The sequence below is a fragment of the Mus pahari genome, chromosome 14 (genome assembly GCF_900095145.1).
Source record: "Mus pahari chromosome 14, PAHARI_EIJ_v1.1, whole genome shotgun sequence".
Classification (NCBI taxonomy): Eukaryota; Metazoa; Chordata; class Mammalia; order Rodentia; family Muridae; genus Mus; species Mus pahari.
The window spans coordinates 68,550,099-68,571,048 of NC_034603.1; the positions used below are offsets into that span (position 1 = coordinate 68,550,099).

The 20,950-nt window shown below is 47.6% G+C and overlaps 3 protein-coding genes across 3 annotated transcripts in view; 1 reads left to right on the forward strand and 2 right to left on the reverse strand.

Annotated features, from left to right (window-relative positions):
• The first annotated feature begins 368 nt into the window (after positions 1–368).
• Positions 369–4,128, forward strand: Mlx (MAX dimerization protein MLX). The gene is given in 8 exon segments (XM_021211729.2): positions 369–626; positions 851–887; positions 1,324–1,413; positions 1,681–1,787; positions 2,016–2,115; positions 2,301–2,400; positions 2,754–2,955; positions 3,987–4,128. Coding segments are annotated over 8 exon segments (897 nt in total). The 5' UTR covers positions 369–422; the 3' UTR covers positions 4,044–4,128.
• An 879-nt stretch (positions 4,129–5,007) lies between these two features.
• On the reverse strand, positions 5,008–8,110 carry Psmc3ip (PSMC3 interacting protein). Its single transcript, XM_021211733.1, has 8 exons — positions 8,024–8,110; positions 7,839–7,939; positions 7,616–7,705; positions 6,338–6,449; positions 5,728–5,873; positions 5,589–5,642; positions 5,398–5,457; positions 5,008–5,324 (listed from the first exon to the last, which is right to left on the reverse strand). The coding sequence occupies exons 1-8, from the start codon at positions 8,055–8,057 to the stop codon at positions 5,268–5,270; spliced, it is 654 nt and encodes a 217-aa protein (XP_021067392.1). The 5' UTR covers positions 8,058–8,110; the 3' UTR covers positions 5,008–5,267.
• A 1,214-nt stretch (positions 8,111–9,324) lies between these two features.
• Retreg3 (reticulophagy regulator family member 3) overlaps positions 9,325–20,950 on the reverse strand; it is a 25,668-nt gene continuing 14,042 nt past the window's right edge. Inside the window, exons 2-9 of the mRNA XM_021211699.2 lie at positions 19,315–19,421; positions 16,621–16,651; positions 15,622–15,748; positions 14,779–14,863; positions 13,664–13,801; positions 12,421–12,503; positions 11,801–11,933; positions 9,325–11,412 (exon numbers count right to left, since the gene is read on the reverse strand). Of these exons, the coding sequence (XP_021067358.1) occupies positions 10,955–11,412; positions 11,801–11,933; positions 12,421–12,503; positions 13,664–13,801; positions 14,779–14,863; positions 15,622–15,748; positions 16,621–16,651; positions 19,315–19,421 (1,162 nt within the window). The 3' untranslated portion in view covers positions 9,325–10,954. The remainder of the gene's footprint in view (positions 11,413–11,800; positions 11,934–12,420; positions 12,504–13,663; positions 13,802–14,778; positions 14,864–15,621; positions 15,749–16,620; positions 16,652–19,314; positions 19,422–20,950) is intronic.

The window sequence follows — 20,950 nt, forward strand, 5'->3', positions numbered from 1 at the left end:
GATCAGATCATGTGATGTAGGGGAAGTTCTGACCCAGCAGCAGTTGCCGGGCGGACCAGCTGTGCGCGTGCGTACACGGTGTCACACTGTTCAGACGAGATGCTAGGACTCTCACACTTCTGGCCCCTCTGACAATCTTTTTGGAGGTTCTCCATTGCACAGAAAATCACCGCCATTGAAGATTCTCATTCGGAGGCCAGTAGGGACCCTCAGGAGCGGACATTGCCTACATTAAAGCGAATTGGCCAGATTTAGCCACCTCCAATATTCGGTTAACAACTGGAGCGGCGCAAGCGCAGCGCTATCGCACCGCTCATGACTGCAATTGTGGATTGGTGGGTTGGATCACGTGACTGAACCTCGCCTCTTCCTGGAGGTTGGGGGCCAGTCCGCTGGCTCGTTTCCGGTTCGGTAGGTTCACGATGACGGAGCCGGGCGCCTCTCCGGAGGACCCTTGGGTCAAGGCAAGCTCCGCGGACGCGCACGCCGGAGAGGGGAGGGCGGGTCGGGCTCGTGCACGTAGGGGGTCCGGAAGACGCGGGGCTCCCCAACTATCCCCAGAGTCTCCTCTGCTGTCTGGGCCCCGGGGCTGCAGAGAAGACAGCTCTCACTCGGCCTATGCCAAGGTGGGGAGACAAACGGGCGTGTGTGCGGGAACGAGGGGGTCATGGCTGGGAGATGGGGCGGGGACGGTAGGGAGCGTACAGAGGGGGCGACACCCTCGCGGCCTAGCCACGGCTTGGCTTAACCATTCAGTGGTCCCTGCACCCGTGGTATGAGCTTTCGCGTATTGCGCGTGCCTTCCTAGAGGCAGAGGTCTGACTGGCTTCTCCCTTGCTTGGTGCTGCAGGTCGAGTATGCCTACAGTGACAACAGCCTGGATCCTGGTGAGTGCCTTCTCAATTGTCTGCGGGTCAGGAATGACTCCTGATTTGGCTCTGTAGATTCTTGTGGTCTTGCCAGCCACACCTGAGCACAGTCCACTGTCTCTGCGCCAAGGACTTGGGCTTGGGTGGAGCTGGAGAATAGGCAGGAAGCAACCATGGTCACACCTGGTTCCTCTGCATTAGAATGGGAAATGATGGAAACTGTGACAGCTGGTCACAGTCACTGCATCCAGATGCTCCTGTGTGAGCCAGAAATGAGTCCTCTGGGCAGTGCAGACCCTGGGACGGGAGCATTGCAGCATGAAATGGAAGGCCCGTGGTGGCCGGCTTTGGAGTTGATGGTGAGAGGTCAGCATTTGAAGCCATTGTGCCCATAGGTGACTGAAGGCATGGCAATGTTCCCCACTCCTTAGTGACTGAGGCCTCTTTTTTCCAGGGCTTTTTGTAGAAAGCACCCACAAGGGGAGTGTAGTGTCCAGAGCTAATAGCATCGGCTCCACCAGTGCCTCTTCTGTCCCCAACACAGGTAGGCAGCAACATAGCGTGTCACACACCCGGGGAGACTTAGCTCTTCCATCATTTTAGTATCTTTCCTAGATAGGGAGCTCTGCTATCAGCATGGGGGCGGCAGGAGCAGTGCCAAGCCTGAGTCTCACTTTCACCTCCTCCGAGATAACTAGGTTCTTTCCATTCAATATCTCCGGGCACCAGGTTCTTCCAACCGGGGACGGGTGGGCTAATTGGATTTAGTGTACCCCAAGGTGACCTCTCCCTCCTCCATCTCTGAGTTTAGATGACGAGGACAGTGATTATCAGCAAGAGTCCTACAAGGAATCCTACAAAGACCGGAGGCGGCGTGCACACACTCAGGCTGAACAGAAGAGAAGGGATGCTATTAAGGTGACTGGGAGCCTGTACCCAAGGCGGCAAGGAAGGACCCTGCCCTGACCCTTCAGCCCCAGATGTCTGCAGGGGTGGGGTGGGGTGGGGAAGCTGGGCTGGTCCTGTGTCTGCACCTCTTCCTTCCAGCCCTCTGTGCTTTGAGTCTGAGCATGGAACTGGTATCAGAAGTGTGTGCTAGCCTTTGCTGTTCCTGAGCTAAGGAACCCATCTTCCTGCTATTTCCAGAGAGGCTATGATGACCTTCAGACCATCGTCCCTACCTGCCAGCAGCAGGACTTCTCCATTGGCTCCCAAAAACTCAGCAAAGCCATCGTTCTACAGAAGAGTATGTCCAGGCAAGGGGCGGGGCAGGGGGTTAGTAGTGTCTGTGAAGTGGCCGGGACCTGGTCTCACCCAGGTGTGGTGGCCTTCATGGAAAAGTTGGTTTATAGGGGAAGGACAAACAAAATAAGCCCTCTTCCTGGTTCAGACTTCCTCGGTGATCAATCCTTCTCTTGGCTCCTACTCCAGCCATTGACTACATCCAGTTTTTACACAAGGAGAAGAAAAAGCAGGAGGAAGAAGTATCCACACTGCGCAAGGATGTCACAGCCTTGAAGATAATGAAAGTGTAAGAGGGGTGCTGAATTGGGGAGGGGCTGAGGTCAACTCTTGTGCACTCTTGTTCAGAGGCTATTTTGGAGAACACATGTAGGTGACACTGACAGCAAGGCAGTCACTGTAAGGCACAGCCGGCTGGCCCACCAGTCGTTTACATATCACAGCTATACAGGGCGTAAACACCCATCAGGATAACAGATCTCACTGTTTCTGACTCAGGAGTATCTATCCAGCTGATAATGAATGCATCCCCACAGGTGCCTAGGAATCCCCTTATGGCATGGCCTACTGGATTATCCCACCATGCTTTTCAGGTTGACAGTTGCCATAGCACCTCAGCCCTGTTTACTTGCATGCTTTCAGGAACTATGAGCAAATCGTGAAGGCACATCAGGACAACCCTCATGAGGGAGAGGACCAGGTCTCTGACCAGGTCAAGTTCAACGTCTTTCAAGGCATCATGGACTCCCTGTTCCAGTCTTTCAACGCCTCGATCTCTGTGGCCAGCTTCCAGGAGCTCTCAGCTTGTGTCTTCAGCTGGATTGAGGAACACTGTGAGCCACAGGTATGTGGCAGTTGGGGTCATGGTGCCTGAGGTTCTCTTACCACCTCTAGGCAAAGTGGTCCAAGCCATTCAGAAAAGCAGTGTAGCTGCCTTTGGGTTTCTTCAGGGTGTCTACAAAGCTTAGTACTCTCTTTGCTCCTAGCCCAGTGAAGGTCTTATCTGGCAACCAGGATGTGAGCATTCAGTGCCAGGTCCAGCTTTGGCCCATGTCATTGGTGACTCATTAGCTACTCTCTCTACTCCTTGGCTGTCAACAGCTTGAAGTTTCTAGAAACATGAAACATTGCAGATTACAAGACACCCTCACCCCCTGTAGCCCCAGGGTTTTTATTGTGCCGGCCTCTACTCTTGAGGCCTGGCTGTTTTTTCCTCAGATTTTCCACTTTCTTTTGTGTTTCTCAACATTTTCATTGTGAAATACTTTACACAAACATTGCACCAGTCAAGGGCTGTTGGAGTGAACACCCATGCCCACCATGTCAGTTATACCAGTGACACACTCATCTTTGTCTCCATCTTAGTTCAGGGATTTGGGATTAAAAGACGGCAACACTCTACTTTAAGGACTTTTTCCCTTTACAAAAATTATTGTATGTACATATCCATGTACTGCCTGATGGCAGAAGAGGGCCTTGGATCCCTGAAAGTGGACTTACAGGTGGTTGTGAGCCACCAGATGAGGGTACTGGGAACAGGACCTGGGTCCTCTTCAAGAGCAGCAAGTACTCTTAACCACGGAGACATCTCTCTCTAGCACCCTCCCCGCCCCAAATAAACTGTTTAGTGTATGAGGTCAGAGGCAACTTTTTAGTGAGTTCTTTCCTTCCACCTTTATGTGGGTTCCACAGAGACTGAGTGACCAGAGGCTTTCCTGATGAGCCATCTCACCAGCCCTTTTTTCTTTGAGTGCTAAGAAGCACTCCACCAAGCTGCCAACCCTTGGGTGACTATTTTAAATGCCTTCAAGAGCATGGCCGGTCTAGGCAGGCGTCTTGAAGGCCTATGTGTCACCTGAACATTGTCTTTCCTAGACTCTATGAGAGATTGTGATTGGTGTCCTTCATCAGTTGAAAAACCAACTCTACTGATTGTCCATGGAAGCCTGCAGAGCAGCCAACAAGANGCCTTTGAGAGTGTGGCCATGGAACNAACTGCTGGGCCTATGCNACTGGACTGCAGCACCTCACACCGGTCAGCTGGTTTCTACTTGGTGTTTGGTTTTCCCAACCCCACTTCAGCTTCGGTGGGGTCGAGTGTTTTGTGAAAGCTTCTGATTAATTTATTATATTGCCCACGATGTTGAACCTACCCAACCTTCCCCCTTCCTAGGAAAAGTCTCTAGGACAAGTATCTGTTCAGGGAGCCTCAGAGAACCCTGANCCCCTCAGCCTTTTCTCTACCCACTGGGTTCCTGCTCACAATCTNTATACATAATTTGGAAATTGTTTGCCTCTGCTTGGTCTCTTGGGCAACACTTGGCTCAAGTTTGGGTATTTTGGCAGTTCTTAAGTTGGAAAAAAAGGAAAAGAAATAGCCCCATGGCCATGAAGGGTAAAAGGCCACCTTGTGCCTAGGCTAGGGCTGTGTGGTCAATACTAAGTAAGGCCAGGGTATTCTAGCCAGCTCAGGGTAGGGCTGCCAGGACCCTGCTGCCCACTTCTTCAGCTGCTGTAGGTGCTACAGGAAACAATGTCCCATCAGCTCTTACCCTGTCTTTCCAAAGGCAAAGGCAGCATTNCATATTTGAATTTATCTTCTAAATACCCACAGTGCATTTTTGTTATGCGTAGTTTCCCAAAATTCTTAGCAGACCTCCAAAGCACCCCAGCCTCTTCTGCATAATGTGTTTATCTGCCCCACCAGTGTGTTGTCTCCATTTCTCCTAGGGTCTGGGGATAGAGTCAAGTGGGACAGAAGATCCTCAAGTCTTCTGGGGGTAGGCCAGGGCAATACCTTGGGAGTCTCAAATGTTGGTGTATGACACCCTTTCTGTACTTTTATCCCGTGTTTCCTACTGCCTTCCCCAGGTTTGATATCTGGGAGGTTTGATCATCCAGAGGAAATTAAGTATTTTTATATCAAATTATATTACAATAAATATTACAAATACTTTCTTTTAGGATTGTTTTAAGTCCTTGTTGAGGCCTGTGCAAATTGGACATGACCATCTTTTCTGATCACCAGCCTCTACCTAACACTATGCCTTTGTGCTCCGTCCACTGCTCAGAGGTGGAGAACAGCAAGAACAAAAAGGCCACCTAAGTAAGGTGGCCACTGCAGGACGCTCTGTTCCCACCTCCACCAAGGGCCCCTCAGGGGTCGGGGAGTGTAACATTATGATCTTCATCTGTCTCTATTCCAACTTCCTCCTGTGGGGCAAAGAAAGTAATGAAGGAGCCCTCTGGGCAAAGATCCCAGGGGAGCAAGAGGAGAGTCACTTACAAAGAACTGCATCTTGCTCTTGGGGTATCCTTCAAGGATCGCATCACACAGCTCTGTGGTCTGACAAGAAACAAAGCCCCTCCCTATGAGATGAGCAGTGGCAGTACAAGGCACTGCTTGTGGCAGGATCATTCCACAGGAACTTCCCGGTGACTGTCCCTTCCATGAGCACCCTTGGGATTCCCACTCACCATTCTCTTCCGCTTCCTCCACTCTTTACAGTACTTCTGTCTGTCTCTGTACACCTGAAAGGAAGGAGTGTGCTTGTCTGAGCTCCTCATGTCTGTTCACTGCAGACCTGCACAGGCAGCCTGCCACCTCCCCGCTCACCTTCTCCTTCTCTTCTGGAGTGACATGGTTGGTAGCTGCTTTGATGTTCGTCAGTCTCTCTGTGTACTGAACACACTCCTTCCTTAACTCCTGAACCTCTTTCTGCATCTCAGGAGTGGTCAGCGAACTTGTTAATTCCTTCAGCTCTGAAACCACATGCCCTCAGAGTTACTTGGGATGAGTGAGGAAAGGGCTCTGCCTTGCCCAGGAGGCGCGTCCCAGAGGTGGGAGGTCACCTTGCATCGTGCTCTGGGACCTCTCTAGAACAGGACCCCACTCTGGAAAAGCTCAAGAAAAGGCTTATAGCGCCATCAGTCTGCTTCCTAGTTTTCTTTCCTCCTCTATCTAAAAGCAACAGTAGCTTGTAAGGCTGAGCCAAGTGCTGTACAGGTAATTAAAGGAGTGGGAATAAGATGCAGTGTGCTCACAGGGGCAAGCAGAGCCCCTGGCTTGTCTTGCTCTATTGTACACAGAACCATAGCTAAGTCCGTGTTCTTTCAATTCAACATCATAGGCACCTGGCAAAAGGGTCTTAGCTGCAATAAGATGTTGCAGTCAAGGAACCATTCTGTTAGCAATTTATGACCTCCAAACCACGGCCCAGTCTTACCAGCCTCCATGAGTCGGCAGCTCTGCTGTAAGCTCTGCACCTTGGAAGTGAGAGCCACGATATTGGCATCCAGGCTGTGGAGGTCCGCATCACTCACTGTGTCAAACTGGTCCTGCCAGCCAAGAGAAATATGGCTGATTCCGTGACACACAGAGAGAAAAACACACATCTGGGGAGGCAGCGTTCAATTATAGAAGCACCAGTAGGTACACCCCTAAAGTAGGAGAGAATGCTGGGGCTAGTGGTACAGGCCCCTCACTCCAGCAACCTGGAAGGCTAAGGCAGGAGGACTGTCTGTACATTAATAAGTGGCTGGGCATACAGCTCAATGGCAGAGTAGAGCTGAAGAAGTGAGTCCAAATGCTTTAGAAAGTCTAAAACTACAGTGAAACTCTTGTGCCATCTTACTAGCCCCCATCTGCATTCAGATAGGTCATTCTGGATACAACATCCAAGATGAAATCTTAGTACATCACTTTAGACAGGAGGCTCTGACAGAGACCAGTGACGACAGGTTAGATTCAACAACAGCTGCAAAAAAAACGTTGAGCCAGCCTGGGCTACATAATGAGGGCCAGTCTCAAAAAAGAAGGCGGATGGGGGTAATCAGATATAATTGACAAATAGCCACACATATCAGATGGATAAGGTAAAAGAAACAAAGAATTACATTCTACTCTCTGGTTTGAGAAGAGAGGTTTCCTGACAGAATGCTAGAAAGCCAATTAGGGGGCAGCGAGTAAGCACTCTACATTGGCCATATTGATGCTGATACTCAATATTACCTGGATAATTATTATCCAGAGAGAAGTCTGGGTAGGAAAAAGTAAATTTGATGTGTTTGGGGTAGTGGAGCAGAGGAAGAGGAAAAATGATTTGGTAGGAAACGATAGTAGAAACAATGCTAGGAGTTGTGAGTCAGGGTCTTCTGTTGTTCATAGCTCAGATGAAGGCAGCGTACAACTGATTTAAGATTATCTGAAGCTCTCATACCACTGATTAGATTATGTTGTGAGATGCCTCAACACTCTTTTTCTTTCTTTCTTTTTTTTTTTTTTCCCCGAGACAGGGTTTCTCTGCGTAGCCCTGGCTGTCCTGGAACTCACTCTGTAGACCAGGCTGGCCTCGAACTCAGAAATCCGCCTGCCTCTGCCTCCCGAGTGCTGGGATTAAAGGCGTGCGCCATCACTGCCTAGCAACGCCTCAATACACTAACTGCTGAGAGTCGATTCACTCAGACAGGCTCTCAGGTGGGCGTTAATCTGCTCGAGTTCTCACCTGATCGGCAAAATAGATTTTCTGCTTGCCGTAGGTCTTCTCTTTGATCTTGCCTTGCTGGGCCAGCTGATCCAGCGCCTTCACTACCGCCTAGCAGAGGGGAGGGTCAAACAATTAGCGCGAGCCCAGCCGGGGGAGATTTCTGTTGGTGACGGGGAAGGCGGGACCCACACCTAACAAGGGAGTCCAGCGGGGAGGGAAGCCCCGCAAAGGGGGTTCTCACCGCCTTGCCCAGTCCATGTTCCTTCTGCAGGTTCCCGAACACGTCCTGGGCGCTGTAGGGCCGGTTTTGTTCTTGCAGGTACCTCAGGATGATCCCGGGGGCTGCAGGAGACGAGGTAGGATATGGGGGTCACCTCCGACCCCCTCTCCCACTCCCCTCCCCGGTCCTGCGGGCGCTGCCGTTACCTCCCGCCGCAGCCTCGGCCCGGCTTTTACTCATGGCCTTTCCCGCCACCAAACTCCATTGCTCGGCCGGTCGGTTGCTCCGGGAAACGCCTCCTTCCGTTGGGGAGGCGGGATCTTAATGCTGATTGGCGAAGGAAGAAGCCTGCCGGAAGAGCACCCGGACCTTCCGGGACCCCGTAGCCCTAGTAGCGACTGGAAGTCGCAGGCCCCGGCCTTTGCGGGGACAGGTCCGCCGCCGCCTCCTGGGCCCGCAGTGCTGGCTGTGGCGAGCGGTCCCTTCTTTAAGCCGCCAGACCCTGTTGGGCTGTGTTTGAGCACTCGTGACCTGGGGCCAGACCCGCGTGGTGTGGGAACGGGAAGAAACTTTAGGGGTCATCTCCCACGCCGCGCAGGGTTGCACAGAGCTAGTCCTCCACAGGAGTGGGACTAGTTTTCTCACGTGAAAAGGACCTGTGGGTACTTTTGTCAGAGGGTGGCTGTGAACGCCGGGGACACTAACGATTCCCGTTTGCGTGTGTCGCATGTAGGGGGCGCTCGACACCTACTGGCGTTTTAATGGCCAAGAAAGACGGTTAGGAGTGGGGGCTACTCAAGCCACGAAGCTTGACGTCTCCAGTGATGAGCTGCCACACCTGGCAGGTGCTTTCCATTCCTGACCACAGTGGCCAGTCCGGAGGAGCCTGAAATAAATATTTCTAGTTTCTGAGGTCTGCTGACGGTCAAAGAGCATCTGTCCTTGCAGCTCAGTGGAAGGGCACGGTACTCATTTTTCAATCCTTCAACCTAAAACTTCACTAGCCATTATTCAGAACATGCATTCGTCCCTACTTGTTTAAGGGGCAAGGTTAAGAATTAAAAATGATGGACATTAAAAATGAACGACAAGGCTGAAGAGATGGCTCAGCAGTTGCTTTTCTTTGCAGAGGACCCTAGATTGGTTTCTAGCATCCACATGGCTGCTAAAAACTGTCCTTAACTCCAAATCCAGATCTGACTTTCTTTTCCGCAGCAAGGCAAGCACATGGTGTGCACAAACATACAGAAACAACACTCATATACTTATAGAAGATAAATCTAAAAGAGAGAAAAAATTGACAAATGCCTGCAAGGGTGTTATATTTATGTCTTGGTTGTAGGGGGGGAAGACGTGGCCTCAGGAGGGAAAAACAGAAAGGGCAGGAGGGTCCCTGACATCTACTTGGATTTCCTCTTCTGAGGGTCACCACCCCAGATTAGCTATTATCAGATTAATGAGACCTATATCAAGGAAGTATACAACGAAACAGCAGTCTCTTAAAAGATTGTTCTCATACAAGATTTATTCCCCTGCACCCCCCACCCCAGCCCAATTCACAGTGGAGGAGTTGGGAAATTCAGAGCAGGATCCCACTGGTACAAGAAAAGACCTGGATTTGCTTGTTCCCCTCCCCTCCCTCTTCCTCTTGCCAACTCCCAAAGCATGAAGCTACACACACTCATGCAAACACGCAAAATCTCAAGCCTTTCCCTCACCTCCCTTTTTTTGTTTTTTTGTTTTTGTTTTCCACATCAGAGTTCACCTTTAAGACATCTATCTGGCTCTAAGGAAAGAGATGTCCAAAGTATCTGAGAACCCTAAAGTGGGGAGATGCCATTATTATGCCTAACTTTCACACTCACTGACTATGAAACAGGCACCTGCCATTCCTCTACTCACTGTTAAGTAGTTTCACTCCCTGGCCTCTATCTTGTCCATCAACCAAGAGCAAAAGTGTTAGCACAACCCCCAACCTGCAGCACATAAAAATGGGTTCTGTCCAACATCCCTCACCCAAATGCGGGAGTGCTGGGGGAGTGGTCCCTGAGGATCAGCAAAGGGTTAATTAATGCAAGAGGGAAAGAGGGTAGAAGAATTTGGCTTGAGCTCTGATTTGGGAGACAGAGAGGCAGTATGCTGGCACAGGTAGAGAACCAGTGGTCATTTAAGGGGGTTTGTTCACATGATTTGATTCGGGGCTGCAGAACACCTACCCTTGAAAATGGTCTCTGCTGATTACCAACATCCTTACTAACTGGGCTCATCCTTACAGGAGTCAGGAAGTGGTATGGTAAGAAGAGCTGGTGGCTCTTGGGATGAACGCCATGGCCATTTGTAAAGTGCTACTTTGCCATCCCCCGAGGAATTATTGCTTCTCCAGAGGAGGAGCAGGGGAAGGAGGAACATAAACATGGATATGATATTGCTTTGCTCATTGCTCAGACTGATGGCCAAATGGAGCCAAGGGTTAACAGCACCAAAGACAACCACATAGCTCCAGGAGCTTTCATGAGACCTCCCGGTAGGCACTCGCCAACCCTACCAGCCAGCTGATCCTCCAGCTCACGGTGATACAGCAGAGGCTCAGCCCCACAGCATGTTCACATTTCTCAAACTCTGCAAGCACTCTGGGGTGCTAAGGGTCAGCCATCTAGAAATGAAGATGGGCTCAGAGACAGGAAGTGGGCCTGCTCTGCAGAACCAAAGGACATACTTGCTTTGAGAACACAGATCAAATCATGGTAAAAGACACAGATGACAACTCCTGTAGCTGCTGCCTGGCTTCTGTGGCTCCAGTGAGGTGAGAAGAGATGGGCTCTTGTATCAGTGAGGGCCCCTGAGCACCCAGACCTAAAAGCAAACAGCACTACCTCCTCAAAGGGGAATCACATCCCTACTTTGTGGCCTGTAGTACCACCCTGATGGAGAGAAGCCTCCCTTGGGGGAGTATGTTCTCACTTCAGTGACTAAGCACAGATACCATGTCTCACTGGCAGCAGTTATGTTCTCTCAGCAGGCCACCCAGCACACAGATAAAATTCAGGGGACAAGACTGGGTTCTTCCCATGCCCCATCACAGTAAGTGGGGTGGAGGAAAATAACCTACAGCACAGTGACCCCCTTGAAGGAGTCTCTCAGTGACTCCTAGAACTTGCAGGGTCTAGCTGATTCAGCTCTGATTGGTCCAGAAGTTCAAAATCATCGCCCTCAGCATCAGTGTCCAGGTCTGAACTAGGGGCCCGGAGGAAGCCTCTTGTTGCTCTTCGGGGAGGTGGGCCAGAAGGGTCTGTCTGGGAGGCCTCTGACAAGGCCAGTTGGATCATACCCTGGGAGACCAGGCTGGCAAGGTTGCTGGTAAGGTTAGATCCTCCAGGAAGGGAACTAAGCAGGAGCTCTGGCAGTGCAGCCTCATTCCGACTAGCAGGCAGGACCTGGGTATCCCCAGCCCCTGGTGGGGAGCGGTACATCAAGCTGGGCATCCCAATGCTGGTGTCATCCTCATCATCCAGGCCAGCAGGATCCACGTTAATGGAAGGGAAGTCTGGCAGGTCTCTGGCGAATGACTCCTCTGGATCACTGTGGCCATCTAGGTCTGAGGGAACACAGCTGTGTGAAACATGGTAGCTGCCTGCTGTCTGTGCCCACATCCACAGGAAGTCAACCCTATATAACCAGGTTTTCCCACTCTGTACTGCTTAAGATGAAGCAAAGCCTATGAGACTGGTTAGTTTGTTGTCACCACTCAGGTGGCCCTGACTGCTGATGGGCAGAGAACTGCCTGTCTTTCTCTACTGTGTCCATGACTAATAAGAGACTGGGGGCTTCAAGGGCAGCATAACAGCCATAACATATCACACCCTTGGGCAGATCTGTTACTTACACCACAACTCAGGAGAGGAGGGGGCACAAGGAAGCCCCCATCCAAGGAAGCTACGATACAAAAGTCAGAGTTACTATCAACTCAGGTCAAAGGTTCTCACCTTCAGAGCCTTCTGTTAGAGGAGTTTGGCCTCTTGACAGGTTAAATGTGCCATTTTCTGTACAGGAGACCTCAGCATCAGAGTGCTCCGAATCTGTGATAGCCAATTCCCTGGCGACAGTAGATTCATCCAGCTTAGAAAAAGAAAACAAGTCTGAGATGATGCCGTCTGCAGTCGGCTTTACTGACGCAAGCCCTGGAAGACCCTGAAGCCGACCCATGAACCCAGGATGGATGGAAACTGCATCCACAGGCTTTACTTGTGAAGCTGCCTACCTAAAGGGAGCTCTCCTCCTCATCAACCTCTTGAGCTCAGGCAGTTACTCATTAACCAAAAGTCTATATGGGTTGGCTGCTCAAAAGATTTATGTCAGTTCCAAGTTCTTCAGTGGTAGTAGGGTAAAAGCAAACCTGAGTGACTTTACTGTTCTTCAGGCTCAATCTGAGTTCTCGGGCCCCACACAACACCTGAGGTGGGGTCTCTCCTCAGCTCTGTACTAAGAGAAAGAGGAACCTAGGGTCTCTGAGGAACCGTGATAGGCTTGAAACCTGGTTACCGTCTCAATGTGTGTTGTCAGATGGAGCAAAAGGACCAGAGGAGCAGCTTCCACATACAAATACCTGAGGGCAGAAGGCAGCAAGTTCCTCTTCACTGTCACTGTGGCTGTCCACGGCACGTTCTGAGTGCAGAGCTCTGCGGCGCACTAGTGGAGAGAGCATAAGGTCCTGATGCCTTTGAGGGAAAAATCTCCCTTTGGACTCCAAAAGCATGTATCACAACACAAGAAGAAGCTCTCTAAATATAGCCCTAGGTGTCCATAGCAATGTCTGAAGGTTAAGGATGCCGAGTCTAATTGTTACACATGGGACGACATCTCTCCTCCAACATCCCTCCTTCTTCCAACACATCTCTAGAAATTCTGGCTAATGAACTACCCATCTCCTACCTGAGGATCTCCTCAAGGTAAATACAAAGCAAGGCAGTAAGTGGCGCAGTCATGGGGAGGAGAGAGCTGCTCACCTTGGGGAAGTGGGGCTTTTAAGGATGGATATTTTTCAACTAGTTGGCCCAGATGAAGCTGGGCTTGGTGACCACATTTGAGATTCTTTGAAGGCCAGTGCTCAATCAAACACCCAAACTGATCAGACCAAAGAGAGGGACCGGTCTGTACCACCCTCTTTGTGTTAGGTAGAACTCAGGTTAATAATAGTACACTTCTGGCGTCTATGTGGCTGTTCTCAATCACCTTTGGAAACAGCTTTTGTTAATGGAAAGAGGCTGGCTCAGAAGTACCAAAAACCTGCACTCGCATTTACTCAGTTTAAGACCACTTGAGTCTCATGGTTAATGCAGATTATTTAAAACAGTGCACAAAACAGCCAATCCAGTGCTTGGACACCTGGAAGGTGTTTCATAACAGCAGATGGTACTACAGACATCTTCCATATCTTTTACTCAACTTGGGAGTTTTTCTCTAATCAGTTTAAAATGGAGTTTTAAGGTCTTTGTTAAGAAAACCTGGCAAGCCTGCCTTAGGTTTCTCAGAAAAAGAATATTGCTTTTCCTCACTACTTTCTACTCCTAACAAACAACTCCCAATTCTACTTGAAAAATTTAAAATTACTCCTATGTTCACAGTTCCCTGTGGCAGTCAGAGAACAACTGTCATGTGTATGTGTGTTAGTTTCTCCATCATGAGGACCCTAGGGATTAAACTCAGGTCATCAGGCTTGGTGGCAAGCGCCTCTATCTGCTGAGTCATCTCATGGACCCTATTTCTCCCACTTTTAAAGACTTATCCAGTTTGTGAGGCCTGGCTTCTCCTCTTTCCCTGGTAGAAGAAAGCCATCCCATGACGCTTACATTGTCTTTCTCTCTGCTTGGACATCATGTAGCCACGGACACTGAAGTCCAGCCGCTGCAGAGCTGGTTTCAGTCGCACATAGGCTCGATCCCACAGTCGGTGATAGACAGCAAGAGGCCACATCATAATGATGACAACTGTGAATAGTGGAAATAGAAGAAAATGGAGATTGTACAAAGCAATCTTACCTGCCCCCCCCCCCCCGCTACTGTGTCCTTAGGACTATGGGCAGAACAATTCAACTGAATTCTGCTGGTCACCTCCACTAGTGACCCCTATCATATAGTTTTTGAGAGCAGGAACTTCTGTAGCCATCCACAGGATCCACATCACAGCTATACACAACACATATGCTACAGAACCAGGCAGTGTGGACATATGAAGTAAAACGGTGACAACTGGCCATGTGATTCTGAGATAAAATTGCGTATATAAAATACTACACATGGATGTCAGCATAGTGGCTCAGGCCTTTAATCCCAGCACTCGAGAAACAGAGGCAGGGAGATCTCTATGAGCTTGAAGCCAGCCTGGTCTACATAATAAGTTCCAGAATAGCCAGAGCTGCACAGAGAAACCCTGTTTTTTAAAAACCAAAAAAGAAAAAGATGGGCTAGGATATTCATCAGTTGCAAAACACTTGCCTAATATGCATGGTACCCTGGACTGGGCTCCCTAGCACTGTAAGCTCCTGAAGAGGAAATGGGGCTTATGCCTTTCATGTGAAGTACCATTTCAGTTTCATGTGAAAAGACATCTAACAACACTAATCATGTCCTGAATATATGGGAAAGTCATTGTTGGAGCACTAAAATATAGAGGGCCTCTTCCTAGACAGCAGATCTCAACCCTTTAGGGGGCAAAGGACCCTTTCAAAGGACTTGCATATCAGGTATTTGTATTATGATTCAAAACAGTAGCAAATTTAGAGTTATAAAGTAGCAATGAAAATTTTTATGGGGGGGGGGGAGGTGTCTCCACACCATGAGGAACTGCATTAGAGGGCTGCAGCACTAGGAAGGCTGAGAACCTCTGTCCTAGAGCCACAGCTGACTATGGCAGGAAAAGCTATGATCAACCTAAAATGTGTAGGGAGAAGTACTTTCACACTTACGCATCAAGTAGGACAGCAGGAGCCCAGGGATGTAGCGGCCCAACATGGCCAAAAAGGTCAGTATCCCACAGCTCAGCAGGCAGAACTGAGAGAAGCAAGGAGCAGTATTACGTTTCTGCTACATGGCAAAGGACTGTGGTGGGGATGGGGGATTAATGGAGACGTGATTGAAGATTCTATGGTCTGAGTCAAGCATGGACATGCCAGAATGGCAGTCTCAGCCACCAGTCCAGTGGTGATTCTGTTTTGGCAGACGAGAGAATTCCCTTCTTCTCAAGCTTCCTTCATATGGAGAACCCATACAGCTATGCCTTTCATGCCAGGAAATTGGTTTACGTTTTAGCCAAAAATCCTCTCTGAAAACATGCATTGGTAGTGGGTTTTTTAAGTAAAATTAAGAAAACAAAAATATTAAAACCCAACAACTTATCATGTTTAATGTAACACAGAACACACACAAGCAAGCTTTCTGTCTCTTCTTGAGACAAGAGAATGGCCTGCTCTGTGGGGCTGGAGACAGCTCTGTTGTATCGCTTGCCTAGCATGCAGGAAGTCCTGAATTCAATCCCTAGCACAGAAAGAAATTTTAAAAGAAAAAAGGAAAGGAAAGGAAAGAAAAGGAAAGGAGAGAAAGGAAAAGAGCCCACTCCAAAGAAAAGCGCAGCAGCCATGGAGTCAGGCTCTGGCCTTTCCTGTAGCAGCCGGTCAGAACCTTCCTATCACCTCCCTGTGTTTCTATGAACCTCATGTCTTTTATGAATGAAGGTACATGGGGAAATAGTGTCTCAACTTAATGTGAACTGAGCTGAAGGCCAGAACTGAAAGTGAAAAGGGAGGTCTTACCTTGCCTGGGTTTTGCTTTTTGAAAAGCAAAAGATTCCTTATGAAAATGGTCCCACTAACCCAGACTTCAGCTACATGGTGGCAGAGCTCGGGCACGCTGAGCAACCGAGGGTGCACAAAGCCCCAACTATGGGAGAGAGAAGGGGAGCTGTGAAAGGAGGCTGTTTAGGGGCCCCCCATCTTGCTGTGCTGGCAGCCAGTGCTTCCGGGTTTAAAGAGGGCTTGGGGAGCAGCTAGTCCCAGGTGCTTTAGAGGTGAGACATGTCATTCTCCTTGGCTTACCAGGTTGAAACTTGATTTGGGGGACTAGGAAGACAAACTTGTTCTAACAACTCCACCCGGTGAGCAAGTGGCTTCATCCACATGTATAAACCTGCCACCAGCCCCAAGGCCCTGTGTGCTTGAAAACACCATGTTCACCACTCTCAGACCACAGCAACTCTGTGCGACTGCAATCCAGGGACACAAGTAAAAGCCTGACTGACTCCTCTACAGCTGGGAGGGAGGCAATGTGAGGGCACAAAGCAAAACCAAAATAAACCTCAGCCAGGAAATTCCTTATCAAACACACGGGTGGATGGATTAAGGACAAAAGCAGAGGCTCTAAGACACATCAACACTGGCTTGCTGATGCCAGGAACCAATGTTTTCTGAACCAGAACTTAAAATAGCCACAGGTCACAGAAAACACCAAGTGATGCAGTATAAAAGCCAGGAGACAATTAGTTGCCTCTAAGTTTTCACACTGTGGCTTATTAATGCAACTATTTCCCTGGCATGTCAGGTTGTAAGTCACTACTTCTTTTCCAGAAATGTCTCATCCTATCAAGATGAGAAAACACTTGAGTATTCTCGACCTGAATTTTATATTTTTTATTACTTGAAACAGACTAGGTGTATAATGTTGTATCCAGAATATGGGATTAAGAACATGTAACCAAAACCCAATACAACAGACTCCATTAAAACAACAGAAGGGATGTAACTGGTGCTCCATACCTCTCATTGTCCAAGGCGTCAGGTCTCGGCACTATAACATTAAAAATAAACACCAGTATTAGCTGGTAGGCAAAATGAAACATGGAAGTATTAGGCTGTCTGGTAGTATGACTGTTCAAGTTTTAATATGCTTAGGAAAAAGTAAACATTAATAGCCAATAAAAAGGAGATCCCATGTTATATTGCCAGAGTTTAGGAAGCTGCAGACAATGGAATAATGGTTTATGTGTCTTCAAATGACAAAGCATTTTTCCATGGAAAAGGAGAAGGTACAAATGGACTGCAAGAACTACAACTAAATACTTCACCTGGTTCGTCCATCCCTTGAGTATGCCAGACTGATCATACAAATCATTCTGTGCCAAGCTTCTAAGGGATGTTGTAACTACTCCAATTCTAGAGACCTGTCTGTTTTCTTTAGAGATACCTAGTATCTACTCTGAACAATATAGGCTTTTGACATTTACAGATATGAGACAGGCTGATTTCTTGAACTCTATAAAATAAGGAGAATGATGTACTTAAAAGCTATATACTGAGCCGGGCGTGGTGGCGCACGCCTTTAATCCCAGCACTTGGGAGGCAGAGGCAGGCAGATTTCTGAGTTCGAGGCCATCCTGGTCTACAGAGTGAGTTCCAGGACAGCCAGAGCTAAACAGAGAAACCCTATCTCGAAAAACCAAAAAAAAAAAAAAAAAAAAAAGCTATATACTGTAGGGTGACCATCGGCCTGCACTTCAACCTGACTGACTTGTCCAGAATCCCCATCAGTTCTCTTTTCAGACGCCCACCTGAACCGATCACCACGGCCTCTGCCTATAGCTGGCAAATGCATGCATTCTCCCACTTTTAAAGTCCCCAAGACAAGTTTACTATTCCTAACCATCTATTATGTATGTATCAATACTTATAGTCCCTCCATTCTTCATACTCTCCAAAACACCTACCACGAGACTCTGGACACCATGGTTTCCTCCCACAAGGATACAGCTGCAGTTCCCTAGCAGAGCTTCGGCTTCCCTCTTGGCTCACTCTATCCCACTCTATCTGAGATGCTATCAAATTAACCCTTACTCTCAACTCAGTATGCAGCTCTATTTTAAAAGATCTTCAATGATCATGCATTACATAAATATCTAAGCCTAAGTTTCAAGGACTTATAAATCTAAGTTCTCTCTTGAAAACAGACTCCTCATTCCTATCAAAATGTTCAAGTTTTTGTTCCCAGGAGATTCTTAGCACGTTGTGGTTCTTTTGTGACTGGTTGTAGACAGGATCTTGTGTACTCAAGCTAACCTCCAACTCACTACATAGCTGAGGCTGACTCTGAGGGCCTGCTATGCTAGCAGAGAAGGAGTATGACTCCATGCCTCACTTGCCTGCAGTTCTTCAAGCAAGCTACTGCCCTGGAAATGTGTTCTCTCTTTTTATGTTCACTGATTGACTGGGATAATATACATAAATCCATCAACTAACACTACCCTGTATCTCTGATTTATCCTTTGGGTTGTCATTAATTTTTCTTCAAGTGTCTATAGTTTTTGAAAAGAGAAACTATTTCTTATTGCTTATTACATAATTTAGAAGAAATTCTTGGGAGGCAAAATTGGTGCTGCCTGGAGCTGGGCACAGTAGTACACACCTGTAACCCCAACAGCTAAGAGGAAAGGCAGGAGAATTAGGAGTTCAAGGTCACCCTAAACAAGGTCACAGTCAATTGGAAGTTAGCTTGGGTTACATCAACACTGGGTTTTGGTTTGTTTTTAAGTAATGACCAGGCATGGTGGTGCACATCTTTAATCTTAGAACCTTCATGAAACTGAAGCCAGCCAAAGCAGCGTAGTCAGACCTGGTCTCAATAAATAAGAGAGGACATGGGGGCGGGGGGAGGGGAATAAAAAAAAAAAAAAATAAAATAAAATAAAATAAATAAATAAGAGAGAACTGGAGAGAGTCTGAATAAATAAATGAATAAATAAATAAGAGAGCTGGAGAGAGAGCTTAGCACTTAGGAGCACTGACTGCTCTTCTAGAAGACTTGGGTTCATTCAATTCTTGGCACCCATGTGGCAGCTAACAATAGCCTGTAACTCCAACTCCAAGGGATGCAATGTCCTCTTTTGGCCTCTGTGTACATCAGGTACACAAGTGGTAGGTACCCAGACATACAGGCAGGCAAAACACCTATTCAAATAAAATAATAAATTGATGCTGTCTGAGTAGCTGACAGTATCCAGTAAGTTCATTTGTGTCTAAAAGATAAAACAGAAAATGTAAAGACTTTGTATTTCTCAGGCCAGTTACACCAGCAACACCAACTCAGGTGGCAGACGCAGATCTGCCAGCACTAACGCAGTAACAGAAAGGCAGAAGCCAGCTCTAAGGCCCACAGGCGAGCCATAAGCTTTTCTTTTCTTGTCTTTTTGAGACAGGATTTTTCTCTACATGGCCCTAGCTGTCCTAGAACTCACTATTTGCCTGCCTCTGCCTCCTGAGTTCTGGGATTAAAGGTATGCACCAACACCCCTGGCCAGAGGCTTAAAATTTTCAAATGTCTCCTAAAGCAACTAATTCAGACTTTAAGGATTAGTCCCCAGAAACCCATACTCCTCTAAACAAACAAACAAAAACCCTAAAGGCAAAAGTCCCTTAAAAATTACCAGTTCAAATTATTCTAAATGCTACAAATTTTACCGTTTATCTCAGGCCAAATTTTGTTCTTCCATTGGTCAATACAGACAATGATCATCAAGCTGAATGCAAGTAAAAACACAAAACGAAGGGATGTCAGTGCAAAAAACCTAGAGAAAGAAAACAGAAGAGGGTTACTAAGTAATAAAGCCAGTTCAGAGAAGACCCATGTGTACTCTGGGCTAGGTGAACAGACCCAAATTCTAGTTCAAGGTTTGGTGGTTGTTCACGTGTTAACTAGTTATACCCCTTGGCTAAGTCACTCCAGTTTTCCAGACCCCAGCTATTTTCCGATGGAGATAGTAGTTTCTTCTGTAAAAGTAAGGGACTAAGCCGGGCGTGGTGGCGCACGCCTTTAATCCCAGTGCTTGGGAGGGAGAGGCAGGCAGATTTCTGAGTTTGAGGCCAGCCTGGTCTACAGAGTGAGTTCCAGGACAGCCAGGGCTACAGAGAAACCCTGTCTCAAAAAAAAAAAAAAAAGTAAAGGACTAAATCAAATATAACCTCCTGGAAAGCCTTCCAACCTTTCAGTCTATTATGCAGGGAAAAGTTGGAAGGAAAGCAAGTATTTATTTACTAAAGTTAAGTCCTAATACAAGTCAATAGCTGACACGTGAACATAGCACAATTTAATTAGGCATGCTATCACAGACGAAAGGACCAAGCTGCCCCCTCAACCAAAATGACTCAATTAAGGACATACAGAAAGCCAACACTCAAGGTATGTCTAAAAGGTACTTCAGAATCAGCACCAATACTCAAACTCTTATAAAGAAAAGCCAAAGGAAAAACCAGGAGCAGTGCTGCATGCCTGTAACCCCAGCACTTGGGAGGTGGGGACAGGGTGATTAGGAGTCTGAGGTCATTTTCCATCTAAATCATGAGTCTGGGGCCAGCCTAGGCTATTTGAGACCCCATCTTGGGGACAGGTGGTAGTGGTGGTTAAAAGGCACACAGTTTTTTGGGAGAGACCAGCATTACCCTGTTACTGAAGCTAGATATAAGTGAACCACAGACCATATCCCTTATGATTACAGATGTAAACTCTTCAATAAAATATAAACAAATTAAATTTAACAGTATATTAAAAAACTGTATCACATAACCAAGTGGGATTTGTATTTATGACTGCACATGGTATTGTGTTATATGGGACACTCGCATACATGTATGTATGTGTTGTACATGGAGCATGCTTCGTCTCCATGCCCTACATTTCTCTCTCCCCATCATTAGTTCTCTTTGTTCCCTGAGAGTTTCATGCCAACTGTCATGTCATAAAAACATACAGGATTTGATGCAACTATCTACGGTCTAAGAAGCACAAATGAGAGAAAGCATATGGTATTTGTCTGAGACTGAATTATTTAATGTGATTCTCCCCAGCCGCATCAAGCAGGAACATGTGTAGGCCGGAAATCTCTATCACTCCAGACAGGTCTTTGATACAGACCTGGCTGCCCTAGAACTATGTAGTCCAGGGTGGCCTTAAACCCAGAGCCCTGTCTACCTCTGCCTGAGTCTTGGGAGGAAAGGTTTGAGCCTATATATATATATATATATATATATATATATATATATATATATATATATACATGCCACTCTGCTTTATCACTTAAAACAGGGTTTTAAGCCGGGC